At 48.5% G+C, this 15,993-nt stretch overlaps 1 protein-coding gene across 1 annotated transcript; it reads right to left on the bottom strand.

Moving 5' to 3' along the window:
- Window positions 1-5,366: 5,366 nt before the first annotated feature.
- On the bottom strand, window positions 5,367-8,342 carry TCF21 (transcription factor 21). The gene is made up of 2 exons (XM_075087682.1): window positions 7,468-8,342; window positions 5,367-5,901 (listed from the first exon to the last, which is right to left on the bottom strand). The coding sequence occupies exons 1-2, from the start codon at window positions 7,915-7,917 to the stop codon at window positions 5,812-5,814; spliced, it is 540 nt and encodes a 179-aa protein (XP_074943783.1). The 5' UTR covers window positions 7,918-8,342; the 3' UTR covers window positions 5,367-5,811.
- Window positions 8,343-15,993: the final 7,651 nt, after the last annotated feature.

Raw genomic sequence — 15,993 nt, 5'->3', positions numbered from 1 at the left:
AGAAAACCATTAGATCATGAGATGATGGCAAATGCTCCGAGGTAACTGCCGTCTTCTGTTTAATTGCTGCATTGACTCTGAGGTGCCAGCAGTATAAAAGTCCCTGTGTAAGAACAAAAGAACATGTTATCGGTGTGGAAGGACAGTTCCCGTTGTGGTCAGCTTGGCCATCAAAAAACATCGCAAGAACCGGGATGCTGAAGCAAGAGGCCGCGCTGACACTGGGATTGCTTGTCGCGCACGATGGGCTTTGCCTCCTCCCTGACAGGGGAGGGAAGTGCCGCTGCAGCAGCCTGGGAAGCCATCCAGCGGGACAGTTATCTGTGTGAGTGCATCCCTGGGAACTCTCGCTGCCTGTGCCCACTCCTCCTCCCCTTGCTGCTGCCGCACAGGGTTTCGCAGATGTTCCTCCCAGAGGAGGCAGCTGCAGCTCTCAACCTCCCAGTTTCCATCTCCCTGGTGGTCTGGCTCCACCCGGCTGTGGTGATGGAGCTGCTGATAGTTCCTCCCTTTCCCAGCCCATCCTTTCATAAGGACTGAGCAGTAGGAGTCAGAGGAATTATCCTATACTTTTTTCCCCCCTTTCCTCTTGTGTCCTGCTGTGTAGCTGTACTCTTCCCTTTTTTCCCCTAGTGAGTCTGATCCCTGTTTCTTAAACAGCATGTAAACAACCAAGAGAAAACTTGAGTATGTAGATAATCTGTATTTACAGTTGGATATAGTCGTACAGTTTACACAGCAGCCTGAGATGTAAATAAGGGATAGGGTGTTTCTCCTTCCTTGAGGAAAATGGCCTCTTAGAATTTAAAGTGAAGGAAGGATTTGCACTGGGTTTTATTCTGCTTTTGTTATGATCTTTTCATTTCCTTGAAGGAAGGTTAGTATCTCTCCGCTCCCCATGGCGAGGACGGTGTAGCTGCGTGAACGCATGCGCATGAGCTTGAAAACGCATTTCATCTGTTTACAAGTTTCAGTTTAAGGGCAAAACCCTAAGGCAAGAAAATGCGTCATCTCAGGACTGTTGTGACCCTAGGGTACGTCCACACCGCGTTTGGGAAATGTGATGACTGCATGCCTAGGCCTACTCAAAGTTGTATTTATACAGCTAGCTCAGCTACACCAGTGTCTGAAGTGAACTGAAGAAAAGTCAGTTACTTGCAGAGCTTTGCTGGGTTCGGAGCCTGCCGGCAGCAGTCCTCACAAAGGTTTTTTCCCATCATGTTTTTTCCCCAACATGTTTTTTTTTTCCCCATCCCTCCTGGAGTGTAAGTTTTAGGTCAGACCCATGACATCTCAGGGTTGAAGAAATTCACCAAGCCGTAACACACCGGTAGCTTTGCAGCACTAGAGACAAAAAAAAGCCATTATTCCTGGTTGTGCCACTTCCCATACATAAAGCACACTGGGCTGAAGAGCATGAAGCAGTCCATGGCTGCATAATGAGCACGAAGTTGTATCTACCCCGTGGGCTTGCACTTGGCAGCACAGCCTTAATACTGGAATAGTCAGTGCTACAGAGCTAGCAATGGACAGGGACAGTCTGAATCGCTGGCTGTTGGGAGGCATTCTGTATGGAGGTTTTTCTAGGTGTGTGTACATTTATATATGGAAATTATGGAATGCTCTTGTTTGCTGTCACAAGTTTAAATTTCATTGAAACAGAATTTCATTTGAATGTAATTGAAATTTCTTTTGAAAACCTGCCCCTTTTGGGAGACTATGAGAGATAATCTACATTCAGATATCCAGACAGAAATTAGAAATACCCTGCACTTTTATCACATTATGCCCTCCACTTGTACACCAGCTATATGTGAGTTTTGTTCGCTTTTAGACAGCTTATTGCCTGCAATTACCTCATGTCTTCTGCATGTTTAATTTTCTTGTTACTACAAATAATAACGAATGGCAATGGTGTTTCAGGAAAGATTACCTTCTGAAAAAAGATATGCGATTCATGTACAGGGGAGCATGTTTTTCCAGGCCGAAGCAACTGTGGGGTTACCAATACGATGCTTCCAACAAAAGCTGTGCGTGTGATTCTGTCGTTATATCCGCGATTCAAACCCGCTTCCCTACAGAAGAAACCACACAGATTTCCCATGGGAATTTCAACCTTGGAGGCACTTTAAAAAAATGAGCTACCTAGCATATGTTCTCCTTGTGCACCTTGCAGTCTGGGGGCGCAGCCATCGCCTTGGCCTCGCTGCCTCAGACAAGTGCCCAGGACAGCAAGGCATTGTGCAGGTGTCTGCAAAGCGGCTTTCTTGCTATGCTGATGTTTCAGGCTAGCGGATTTCCTTCCCATTGAGAGGATAAGATAAGCCTAAAATGTATTTTCTGTAAGGGATGGAAAAATGCTTGCTCCTAAAGACCTTACGGACTCTGAAAACTGCTGCTAAGCAGTACAACACGAGCACCAAACCCAAGTGCCCGAGCACTGAGTGCAGCTCTGCAAATAAAGGGTTTTTCTAGTCTCTAGCTGAACTGAAAAATGGTCATGAAGTAGATGGGTGGAACTGGGTTTCCTTCCAAAAAAAAAAAAAACAGTCTTAAAATCAGATGGGACTAATCTATTTTTAGAGAATTCTTATCTTAAAGCACATAGGTCCATAAGCAGGTTTCCTATGAACGTGTACCCTGTGATTTAAGCAGCTTTTGAAGCTTCATCTACAGCTGCTGCTCTGCTCTGTATGCTCTAGTATCTGATAAGGGCTGAGTTCATGCTGAAACCTTTCCTTTCACTGCAGAATTTATAGATTTTTTTTTTCTTTTCTCTACTCAGCTGCCTGTTTGAAAAAAAAAAAAAGAAAAACCAAAACTGTAGCACTTTAGTTATCTTTGAGACCTCTGTCAAATTCAGCTGAAATCAGGCAATGAGTTCAAACATTATTAGGAGGGAATGTATACAGACACTCATGCAGCTGCATCTACATCCATGTAGATACAGAAAGATAAATCAAGTCAGCTTTGTCTCCATATGGAGAAGGGGTATAACTGTATTTCAGTAAATATTAAAATGCATCACTTTGTACAGAAAAAGCAAAAGAGCGAAGAAAATATTTTCTTTAAAATCATTGACACCAATATTTCAACCGGTTCCCTTTTTTCCATTAGCACGCTGCCGAGTTCCTTTCAAAATCATCAATCGCGTCAGTCAGACTAAACATACATTTTCAGTTTGCAAATACTTTTTCTGTAAAATTGCACTCAGCCAAGGGGAAGAATGATTTCACTGATTGTTCTCCTGAGATACATGGTAGGACTCTTAATTCATCTAAGAAACTTGGGCGGTTGAAGCCAACGGCCTGTACTGTCAGGGCTGTACCCTTACACGAGGAGTCAGTAGACCAAGGGCTCCCAGCCACATAACACCACCTCTGGAAAAATATGTTCGTTGTCTTCAAAATGGAGATAAAGCCACTGATTGTGTTACGGTCGGAGTAATGCCGTTATTTACCTTTCTGTGTACTGCTGTTGCTTTTGTTTATTGCTTGTAGCTTTTTGCCTTTCTGTTTGTTGCTGAACTGTTGCTCAGAGGCAAGGACTGAGGAAGGTGAGGATGCTTGCGGAACAGCTTAGTCCCCAAGAGGCTCGCAATCTAGACTACTAGATAAAGTGAACAACAGCACGAGAAATAACGGTGTCTACAGCCTCCTCTTACCGTTCTGCTTACATTGCAGCTTTTGGCGCGCAGTTATGGCCATGTTCCTCACATTTTACGGGGGACTATTGCGTTTCTCCCCTCTCTCCACGCTGTGTTTCAGGGGGCAAATGAAGAGTGAACACAGCTAGCTCAAAAGGGCGGGAAGGAGGCTGACTGCAAGGAGAAAGCATTGCAAAGCAGGGGGGCAAAGAAGCCAGCGTGAGAATATTCAGAATTTAACTCTTAATTTTACGCGCAGCTCAGATGCTTGTGGATTTCTGCTTTCTAGAAGGAAAAGAGCACCTTGGCTGTGACTCTCGAGCAGCATTAGTAGGGATTTAAGTCAAGATTTTGAGTGCTTAAATCTGATGCTTAATTTCAATTCAGTGAGTAAATTCAGTGGTTCAAATTGTATTTATGCGTTTGCTGTATCGGTCATTTGCACGTAGCTTAAGGTCGGAGGGCTCTGTTCTGTCTCCCTTTAAGAGAACAGCAATTCCCACTGAATTTCCCGAAGCCTGCGCTGAAGAGCTCAGCTCTTTCAGCTGCGCTTACCAGAGTTGCTCTTCTCTTCAGCGAGAGCTCTGGCTGGTCAAGGTGATGCGTTTAGCGGTAAAGTCAGTCCAGCCCCACTCACGACAGTGGAGTTGCAGGCCGCTTTTAATTGTGCAGGATGGAGATAAAGCTGTGAAAAAGTGAAATTAAACAGCCCACCCCTTCAAAACCATCAGGACGATACGGCAGGCCCCGGCCCTCTCCCTAATGAGGGCCGAAGATGGTTGCGCAGCCCCCGGCTCACAGCGAGCTGCTTTAATTAAACCGAGCCCACGCATGAACCCGACCGCTGAATTTGGGTCGCCTGGAGGACGCGCGGCCTCTCCCGGTTATCTCGGGGGGAAGGAGGGGAACGGGAACACAGTCCAGCCTGTCCGGCTGCCCGGGGGGGCTCAGCGCCCGCCCGCGGAGGTGCCCGGGGTTGCGGGGGGAACGGGGCAGGTCCCGGGGGGGGCCGTGGCCCCCGCACTGCCCGTGACGGCGCCCCGGGCCCCGCCGCCGCCCCCCGCAACCCGGCCGGGCCAGGCTGCTCCTCCGCCGCTCGCCTCCGGAAAGTACCCAGGTATCAAACGGAACGGAGGGACGGTATTGAAAGAGCAAGTGAAGCGGAAATTTAAAGCCCCTCTGCTAATAATAACAGTATAAATAACCGAAGACGTCTTGTAAACAGTGCGGTCATAACCCTGGAACATTAAACAGCGGCGGTGGGATCTGGCGCATCAGCTGCCGGCGGCCGCTGCCGGCGCAGGGGGAGCCCCGCGCTCCCATGGATCTCGACCCGTCTCCCCCCAGCCCCCCGATCCATAGCGGGGAGATGTTGAAGTTCAAAATGTCGGGCCCCGAGGAGCGGGGCCAGCGGGGCATCCTCCGTCCGGCTGCGCTTCATCGATAGCGAACCGCTCCCGTCCCCGCGGGCCGGTGCGGGGCGGCGCGGGGCCCCCGCGTTGCGGGGCCGGGCCGGGCTCCCCCGGCGGGGCAGGACGGGCTGCGGGGCCGGCGGCCCCCTCCCCAGGGATTTGCTCCGAATCTGTAGCGGCGGGGAAGGAGCCCTCCCGCCGCCCGGGCCCGAGGGGCGGGCTGCCCCCAGCCCGCGGGGCGCCGGCGGAGACGCGGTCCTTCCCCCGCCGAGCCCGGGGGTCGGAAACGAAGATTACACCGCTCTGCGTTCAGTGGAAAGGAAGGTTTATTCACAGAAATAGAGCAAAACCTGCTTGAAGAAAATATATCTATATATCTTTAGGGTGAATTACTTCATAGAGATGACTGTCAAAGTCGGTTTTTCTAGGCATCTACATAATTCACAGGTCTCAGACAGAAGATACGCGCGTGGTAGGTTGTGTTTGATCTCTGTCTTTCCTCTAGTAGCGCTTGAACCAGCAAGGCTGCCGTTGCGGGACACTCGACTGTACACGCATTTAATAAAGTTAAATAGAGTCGGGATCTCTCAGGGTGGAGTCTTTGCTAGGGCACACTCGGTCTCCTCCGCGCCGGGGGAGCGGCTCTCCCCGTCGCTCTGCCCGGGGCCCGGGGCGGCGGCGTGTCCCGGCCGCGCCCGCCCCGCCGCCCGCTGCCCGGCCGCGCCGGGAGGGTGCTGGCCCGGCCGCCGGGGCTCAGGATGCCGTCGGGCCGCACAAGCGGTTTGTGTTCACCACTTCTTTCAGGTCACTCTCGGGTTTGCCGGCTACCATAAAAGGCCAAGTCTGTAGCCAGGAAAAGACACGGGTGGGAAGGGGGTTACATTACGGAAAAATGCACGTTGCAACGCCGACGTCGCCGGCGGCTCCAGCCCGGGCGCGTCCCGGGGGAGCGAGCCCCCCATCCACCGCCCGGGCTGCCGGTCGCAGCCGCCTTCGGCGGGGGGTGCTTTTGCCTTCGCCTCCCGGCCGCGGCGGGCTCCCCTGGGGCGTCCCCGGGGCGGCGGAGCCCGTCTGGTCCGCGGCGGGATGGACGGAGGACGGAGGGAGGGAGGGAAGGAGAGGGGGGAGCCCCGGGGGTTCCGGCACGTCCGCGTCCCCCCGGCACAGCCGCCGCCGGCACCCCGTCGCCTCCGCGCCGCCCCCCGCCGTGGCTGCTGACCGGCGTGGGGGCTCTTCCCCGCGGGTCCCGCCGCGCTGCCCGGACACAGGAGCCGCCCGGCCGCCCTCCCTGGCCTCCCGCCGCTCGGGGGGCAAGTGCTCGTGTGCCTCTGTGCCCGGGACGGGGGAGTGATATCTGGACTGGGTGTCGGTTTTGCTTTTTTTTTTTACCATGTTGTTGTGCTGAGAATTTTGGTTTTAGCCGAAAAAATATCTCCCAGGCCCTTACCAGATGACACAGCGGGTAATGTACTTTTCCCCCAGAGTCCAGAGCTCAAAAGGCAGAGCCAGACCCCAGTGAAATGTCCCCAGATCCCCTCTGCCATCCCTTTATCCAGCGGGGTCTGCACATTCAGGCAATGTAAGGGCCGTATGTCCGAAGAGAGGCCAGGCAGCTCTTGCCCACTCCCAGTTTCCATCAGTCGCACATATTTTTAGAGCTGGAAACTGGATGTTCCTGGCAGCCGGGTATGGCGGGGAGACCCCAGGCTGCTCAGGAAAACTTTCTGTGGGTGGTGGGACCAGCGGGAGGGACGCCGTGCAGCCCAGGGAGGCTTTTTAGAGCGTCTTTGGGGCAGACACCCGCCTTGGGGAGCCTGCACTGGTGCTTATTTCTCCTTTGCTAGTTTACGTGGATGGGAAAATATCCTGGACCCAGCAAATCCAAGCGGCTGAGCGCAGGGCTCCAAGAGCTCTGTCATTAAAAAGCTGGGGCTTGAGGATCATTGTGGCAGAAAATGTTGGGAGAGAGAGGAGGAATAAGAATAAATCCTGGGTCCTTGGCCTGGGTCCTTCCTAAAACATACCTTTCTCTACCCAAATTCTTATACCCGCCCGCTTGCAGGTAGGAAGCTGCCATCGACCTGCTGAGGTTTCTCAGGCGTTTCTGGGGCAGTAAAGCCTCTCCCTGCCTATCTGCGGGCGGCATGGCCGCTGCCTGTGCCCTGGAGGGGATTTCCAGGAGCAGTGGATGGGGCCTGGGACCCTCAGCCCTCGGGGCACAGGGCGGGAGGGCAGCTGGCAGCCCGTCCCCTGGCACAGTGCCCTTTGCCACCCTGCTGGCACCAGACTCTCTGTGAGAAGCACAGTGAAGGTTTCTCCCTGCACACGCCCCATCCCAGCTTTTCGCCCGCCTCTCCCCATGCACACGCACACAGAGTGCCGGGCCCTGGCGGGTCGGCCGTGACTTACCAGGTTGACTGGGTGGATGTAGCCGTTTTCATACTTGTCATTGGCGAGGATCTGCCTCAGGTGAGCGATGTAGCTGGAGGCCAGCCTCAAGGTGTCCAGTTTAGAAAGCTTGGTGTCTGGGGGCACCCAGGGCAGGGTGGTCTTAAGCCTGGAGAAGGCTTTGCTAAGGACCCTCATCCTTGCCCTCTCCCTGGCGTTGGCAGCGTTTCTCTGGACCTGCTTTCCCTCCTGGCTCACTCCATTTAAAGGGCTCTTCTTGGGGGGAGCTTTTTTCCTCTTGCCCGAGGACCCTCTCCCCTTCTGAGGGGAGCCATTCTCGCCATTGGATCCCTCTTCGTTGCTCTCAGTGGACGCCCCAAACTCTTTGTTAGTATCCATTTTCAGGCCATCGCACTCCAGCATCTCCACCTCCTGCAGATCTTCCACATCACTGAGAGACCCAGTGGACATGGTCTGGAGATGCCAAGGGACCAGCGGGAAGGGGGGAGGGGGTGGGGAGGAAGGGCAGCTCCTCAAATCTACTTCAAGGCGGCGGAGGAGAGAAGGGGTGCCAGTACTTTCCTCCCCTTCCCTCTCCCCCCCCAGCACTAAGGCACGATACCAGTCCAGAGAGGATCCCTGCCCTTCCGCCCCTGAACCCCGCTTTGCCCGTGTTGGAGGGAGGGAGCGAGCGTGTGTGAGAGAAGGGGAGAGAGAGAGAGAGAGCCGAGGAATTTAGTGAGGACACTAGTAATTTATCTGGGGGATAAGAGAGGCGGATCCAGCCCAGGGGAGGGGCCCTGCCCGCTGAGCACACCACATCCCCAATCACAGACCTTTGCACAGGACTGGGAATGAGGTATCCCAGCAAGCCTTTGCCGAGAGCTCGGAGCTGGGATTCAAATCTTCACAACTGGAGCAAAGCAACTCTCTCTCCCCCCCCACGCTGTCTTTCTATCCTCCCCCTTCCTCCTCCTCTCCTCTTCTCCTTCCCCACTTCCCTTTCCAGCCCAGGGTTGCTCTCCCCCTCCCTGCCTCCTAGATGACCCAGGCAGCTGGTGTCATGATTCTTGATGAAAGCCAAAATGGGTCATGAGCAGAGAGAGCAGCGGATCTACCAGCCAAGCCTTCCAGGGAGCTTTGTAATGCATGCTGTCGAAACGCTGTCCTGTAACCTAATCTGGGGAAGATTTGTGGATGATTATATTTGCAAACACATCCTGTCCAGCTACTAGTGTATTCCAGGAAGGGAGCGCTCCACTGCCCAACCGGCAGCGTGGACCTTGCCGTCACAGCCCAGGGGCTGGAGGCAGGATGATCTGGGTTCCTCCAGCCCTCCTGGGTGACCTCTGACAAGTCCCAGTCCCCTCTCACTCTTTGAGTCCCCCCAGCTCTAAGCGTCCCGGGGGCTGCCCTGTCCGCAGGTGTGCCAGGTGGCCGAGATCCTGGCGGTCCACAGAGCCCAACCAAGCCGAGGGAGAGCCCCGTGCTGCTGGGGAGGGTCAGTGAGGCTGCGGATGGGGTGCCCAGGGTGTGCACTGAATTGAAGGGAAAGGGGGTTGCATTATTGGATGGTAGAGATAGCACAGAAAAAAACCCTTTTCTTGGTGTGTAGTTGCAGAGCAGACGTCAGTGTTTCATTCTGCTGTACCCGTTGGAGCACTTTTTTGACTGATTTGTGCATGCTCAAGTCAGGGAGTTTTGCCTGAATAAAGAGGCAAGATAAGGCCCCTCCTGTGGGAGCGGTGGGAGTGAGGGCATCAGGTCATACTCTGCAACTGCTGAAGCCAAACGTTCCCAGTCATTTGACTACTGGTGTGAATGAGCAGACTGCGGTGTAGTTTGAATGAGCAGACATACAGCGCAGTTACAAGCTTTATGCACACGTGTATTCAGTCTCTGCAGAGGAGGCTTTTAAAAGCAGTTAATCTTGGCCTAGCTCTTCTTCGTCCCCATATAAAATCTTCTCCTAAACCCACAGGAGAGTCCGAAAGAGGCCTGTGAAGCTTGGACTTGCTCCCATAGCTCCTTCCCTCCTCACACGCTTCTTGAAACCTCACAGGTCCCCCGGCCACCTGGGTTTTGAACATGGGGGACTAAAGGGCTGGGCATGATCTGTGCATGGGACCTTTCTGGACACAGTGACTGATCCGACTGCAGGAGCAACTCCACTTATTCAGCTGCTTACTTGAGGATTCACATAGCTCTGGACAAAAATGTGCAGCCTGAGATGTCACCGTGGCACACGGTAGCTTTGGAGTTAATCCAAGGTCACCGGAGCCACAGGAAAGTCTCCTACTGATCTGTGTGAGCGTCAAATAAGGTTTTCTGCATGCTCTGAAGAAAAAAATAACAAAAAGCTGAAAATTGTGGAGGGCCAAACTGGTATGTCTCCCAAGTGCTATGCAGATTAATCTGCAGGTTAAAGTTTCAGGAGGAGGCAGAGTGTCATTTTTTGATAACTAACAAGAAAGTCTTTCCCATCTCTTGATCCATCTTGATTCCTTGGCTCACATAAGCCAGAAGAAAAAGGGCAGATCTAAACTTTAAACCAGCTCTTTACCATTTGGCTGGAAGATAACACCTTCCCACTCACAATAGGATAGGTACATTAAGATATCATATCTCCAAGCCCTGGGCTCTTGGGAATTCACTAACCTCTAGCACCGTGTTATGTTAACTGTGCCCTGTTTGTGTTTTCTCCATGTATAAACCAAACAGATTGTCAGCATACCAGTCCTAATTAATGAATTAGCTTTGTTTTGTTTTGGTTTTATTATTGTTTTTTAATTTTTTATTTTTTCCTTATTGCAGATCCTTATTTCCCTGTTGCAGATCCAAAATATTACTAATCACCAGCACAGAGATTTATGAGTCTCCTTATTTTCTAGGCTTGATTGTTGTTTGTGCAGGTGGAGATTTAAATGGCCATATCCACTGCAGAGATTTATAGTCCAAGTGATTGATGTTAGAAATGAGCTACAAGACTCCTGCTGGAGCAAGGATGACAGAAAACCAAGTTGAAGTTGCTTGTGTCTCTAAGCATGAATGACCAGAGAGCACAAAATCCTATGAAAATTTCAGCATCAGAAGCTCACAGAAGAATAAAATACAAATATACTAATATCATTTCTATCACTTAGTTTTAACTTTAATTTAGTAATTTCTAAAAATTTGTTGTAAAAAGCAGAAGGAATGATCTGACTTCTTATAAATACCTTCAGTATGCTGCTATATGTACATTCTGCAAATGAAGGTATGCATACTTGTGCATTACAAGCCTTTAGAATTGCTTCACATTTGTAGCTTTTACTGACTTAAATACGTTTTTGAGGCCTCAGAGCCCGTAAAATTGATCTAATACAGACCACACACCTTTGTGGAGACACAGGACACATTTTTGTATTCATTTTCTGGAGTGTGTGCCTGATACATGCTTGCATGTAGTATAATGTACTTTGAGTCTTCATACATACAGACTATTACACACTCTTTTAACAACATAATAATCCCTTTTTTCTTTTCCAAAGGGGCCAGCAAAGGCAGACCTAAAATACTGTATCCTCTCATCTCTGGGCAATGCCTGGTTCCTTATTTGTTTGTTATATGAGTTGAACCTCCCCTTTTCCAACCTTCCTGCTCCTTGTGTCCCTCCTGACAAGCCCAGGGCTTGTACCTCTGATCTGGCTCCCAGTTTCGATCCCTCTCCTCTCACCTGAATTGCCTTGCCCAGTTCTCCTGACTCTTGTTCTGAACTGCAACCCCAGTTTGGGGTAGAGACCGATGGGGTGGAGACCAGCCCAATGGTGTGGCCACTTAACTTCTCCAGTTAAACAACTGTAACCACAGACCAGCCACGGGGTTAATAACTGGCTGGGAAAGGCGGAGCTGAAGTCCTTTTGGCCTTTCCAGTACATTCACTTCTTCATTCATGTTTTAAAAAGGAAGTTGAAATACTGGCATGGGGAACATCAGTACAAATGTGTGAATATGCCCTGTAGGTGACTTTCTCCTCTGCATTGCTGTGACTACGCAGGGAAGTGCATCTCTCTTTTACTTCTAATTGAGGCTCACTAAGCCATAAGGTCATTTAGGACATGTCAGGGTTGCTGGGGGCAGAGATTCAGGATGCCTGGTCTGAAGGGTGTCAGATGGGGGACATGTCACACATAGGCTTATGCTGGTCTATGGCAAGTTACAGATTTCCCCCTGGAAAAAAAGCCCCACATTTTATGCCTCCAACCTTCCCTCCCCTGGGCTGGAATAACACAGTAATTTGAGAGCAGCTTTGGAACTCGAGGCCAAGATTTCTGCAAGTGTCTCATGATGTTGTGTGGCATGGCTTGGGTTTTTGTTTTGGCTTTGGGTTTTTTTTATGTTCTTTGTCATTTATCAAGGCACCATATTTTCACTGTGCATTGAAGAGCCACCCAAGAAAAACCTCACATCACTCACAGCTGAGGAAAACATAATCAGTAGCTGGTTTTAAAACTCTTTGCCCAAGTATAATACAGGTGTTTTCCTATATTTGGAGAATAACCAAGGAAGTCACCCACAGGCAGCAAGCTGATAACGAATCGTGTTCAGCCAGGTTTGAGAATAATCAGGAATAAAAGTACAACCAGATTACTGTTTTGAAGCTGCAATTTTTTTTTAAAAAAGTCTGGTTGCACTGAGATTTCTCCTGCTCACTCTTGGTCTCACCTGGAAACTAAGTAAAATGGTGGGGGAACTTCAGAAGCGTGCTTTTACATACCTGAAGTGACATAATGCTATACTATTATATATGAAGAACACTAATAATAGCTTATACTATAATACTAATACTACTAATAATATAATAATCCTGTGGTATTTTTGCAATAGGATTCTCTCTTGTCCATTGTGGAGGATGGACAGTGCTGGGGAAATGGATCATAGTTGTTTGTAACAGTCGTACAAAATTGTTTGTAGCATTTCGGAAGGGCCAGAGCACTGAAACCCTCCCACGTGTCCTTTCCAGTGCTGTGTATCTGTTTCTGGTCACAGTTTTGGTTTGAAAGGAATAATGTCACTGCCAAGACAGTAAAACAGCTGTCCTGGAGAAATGGCCCAAAAGGCACATATTTGTATGTGACACCAGCATCACTACCCCTTCCCAAGAAATCCCAATGTCTTGCTTCAAAGCCCTGATAAATCAGAGCTTTTTGAGAAACTGTTTTCTGGAATAGTTAGTTGTGGGGGGAAAACCCAACAATATTTCCTTCAGTTCTCATTTAGAAATATCTGAAAGTGTTTCTGATACCTGGAACGGAAAAAATTTCAGTCTTATTGATTACAGATTAGAAAATTTAAAAGGAAATAGACTGCAGGTTCAAGAAAATGTATGTAGAAAGTTATGCAGCAACCATAATTCCATTTCATATGACTTTTTAAACCTTGAAAAGTCACAAACCCCAAAACATTGAAACTCTGGGAAATGGAATTCCAAAAAAAATTTCTTCAGTGGATATTGAAAAAATATTTTATGAAACTCAAAATATTTAATACCAGATTTTATATTTTAATCCTTTTTATCACATTGATGATAACGTCTATGACACATGTAAGTAGTGCTCTTGTCTACCTCAGGAAGTACCTGTATATATAATAACAACTGGATGATTTCTACCACCCTGACCATCTGGTACCTTTTGCTTCATAAAGGCTGCTCACAGAGCAAAACAGACTGTAAGAACAGGAATGGCAAAAGCTGACTGTGTGAAAACAAAGTCATGATTAAATATCCTAATGCCTAAGAGAGAGAGAACAAGGGCAGTGTCCTAATCATGGAGGATGCATCAAATCCTGGTGTGAGTCACTTCCCTCTCCTATGCCAAGTCTCTAGTGAGGGTTCCTGGTACTGCTGCTGCGTTAAGCAGTGTCCTGCAAAGGATCTGTCAGCTAGAAGTGGAGTACACCAGAAGCAAGAAGCTGTAGAAGTTATCGAAGCAGAGACAAGACAGCTAATCCTCGACATGAGCACTGAGCCCAAACTTTCAATTAACTTTTCACAGACATGCAAGTGAATCTCCTTTCGCTAGGTGCTTGTAGGAAGCAAACCTAAGTGGCAGACTCATGTTTGGTTTATAATGCACATTTATTCCTATACAGAAGGAGACTCACAGACAGCGAGGAGAGGTATCCTCTTCCATCTCTATTGCAGGGACTACTACTACCCGCTGCTTCCAGAATGCATCTCTGAAATATTACTCAATAGTTGACATTGTAAACTGCAGACTCTTTTATGAAGTGGTCAAAAGAGAAATATGCAAAAAAGCCAATATATCATATGCAAAGTTATCACTGAAGGATTAAAATGCAGACATAACTGTTTTATTTTGAATAACTTTCCGTGATGTTTCTTTGTTGGCTAATCCTTTGCATTTTTGTGGTTTTCAGACAAGATGAAATTAGTCGATAAGAAATAAGTTTTCTTTTGCTTTCCAATAATTAGCACATTGGATAAAGTTTTGAAAAATAAAAGATTTTTCTTCAGAGAGAAATTTGGAAAAGACGAACACTTTGTGGGGGAGTGGCAGGAAGAATGTCAAGTATTCTGGTGAGCTTTTATTACTTGTACTGTTTATGGCATGATATACATGCATGTAGAGACAGATTTTCTGAAGTTCCTATTCACTTAAAGTACTCTCAGCTTCTGAAAGTTGGGTTCTCACAGCATCCATCATTAAATGCAGTAGGTTGGCCTGTGTCCTCCATTTCCCTCCAAATGAAACATCACATGCTGGGACCCAGACTCTTTGTGGGCTGCTTTATGCTCTTACAGATCGAGTTGGCCACAGTTTGTGCTGTTGGACTCCCTGCACTCCATTTGTTGTGGGGGCTTTGCACTTTACAAGCTCTGATAGGTGGCCACATTAAACCTCTGAATACATATGCCTAACTGCAGTGACATCAAAAGGAGTGACGATACATAGCTGCTAAAATATTTGGGCCACAAATACTGATATAAGAAAACAGCAAACTGGTACTATTCAGCTATCCACATGTGTGATTGCACATAGGGATTCACCCAGCACAGTAGTATGCTGAAGATAGTATGTGTTGCAGATGAATCTTAAAATGGGAATGTTAGCTGGCAAGGCAAGGGAGAAAGCAGATTACACATCCTACTCAAGTGACATAGAAAGACTACAGTAACTGTGCATTTCTTTTGCCTCTGACAGGCCTTATACATGCCTCACAAACTGTGACTCTCAGAGCTCCTGGAACATCCCCAAAGTGGGGTCATGGCACTTTGCCACAGCACAGTCCTCTGGTTTTATGGTGCGTATCGTAGTTCATAATACATGTAGAAAATGGTGTTGTTTTAGAAAGTGGTATCGCAAAAGCACATAATAAAAGTCTATTTAAGTAATTTGGAGGAAATAAAATAGCTTTAACAATGAACCACGGGATAGCATAAAAAGAAGACCATAAACGTGGGTTGCGGTGGAGTCCCCCGAGACTGAGAAGGTACCAAAGAACTGAAACTACAGAAGCGAGGGGAGAAAAAGCCCCAATCATGGACTGTGAAAGCAGTCTTTCTTGCTTTTCTCTCCCTACTCCTCTCTTTTCTGTTGTGTGTAAAGATCTGGGGTGATGCTCAGGGTGCCTCGTATTCGGTTCTTAACTGGGGGTGTGACTAACCCAGAAGGAAAGCTGGTTAAAGGAGAAAAATGAGAGACGAGCCATCAGGCCTGCTGCTAGCCAGGACTAGCAGGCCCTGCATGCTTGTGCGGTTTGGTGAGGGGAAATGGAAAACAATGCCTAATAGCTGCTCTGAGTCCATCCAAAGCAGAAAGGCCAAGTTTTTAAAAGCTGTTGGCAAGATAAGGCCTCTGTTCCAAGGGACCAACCATTAAAGCAGCCTCTTCTTTTCAGAAAGAATGGTATGGGACTCAGATATGTACCTGCTTGTGTTTCAAGATCAGATGGGATGATGGCTGAGGGTGGTGTGAAGAGAGATATGTTATCCAGAACCTCCCAGTTTAAAACAGTAACAAAGGATTTTGTGTCTAGCTGAAGGATTTTTGTTTTGCTGCCTTGTTTCAATCTCCATATCATTTCAGCTTGTTCTGTGATGCACAATAGGTCTCTGTTAGCCAAATTTTGCACATGGGCCATTTGGATTACATAGTAAATTTACCAGACTTCATATACCATGCCATTTACCATACACTGAAACCTGGTGGCAGAACTATCTTGATCTGTACTCTGTAAGGACTGAACAAAGATGTGCATATGATCATTATGAGCTGTATTGACTGTAACTTCCACAGAGTGGAAAAGATGGCATATATATGTGACATAGAATCCACAAGTTTTCTCTCAATACTGAGGATGGATTCCTCAGAAAGGCTTTCAATGTATGCAAAACCCTCATTGAGGAGCTGCTTAGTCAATCTGTTCAAGCACAGGGGCTTTAAGGGGATTCACAATGCAAACTTCCACAGGGTGCCAATGCACACAGGACATCTGGGCCCAGCTTGGTCTTCCCAGGACGAGAGCCATGTTCTGTCCTGAAGA

Source organism: Phalacrocorax aristotelis, chromosome 3 (genome assembly GCF_949628215.1).
Source record: "Phalacrocorax aristotelis chromosome 3, bGulAri2.1, whole genome shotgun sequence".
Taxonomy (NCBI): Eukaryota; Metazoa; Chordata; class Aves; order Suliformes; family Phalacrocoracidae; genus Phalacrocorax; species Phalacrocorax aristotelis.
This window is presented reverse-complemented; position numbering and strand designations above follow the sequence as displayed.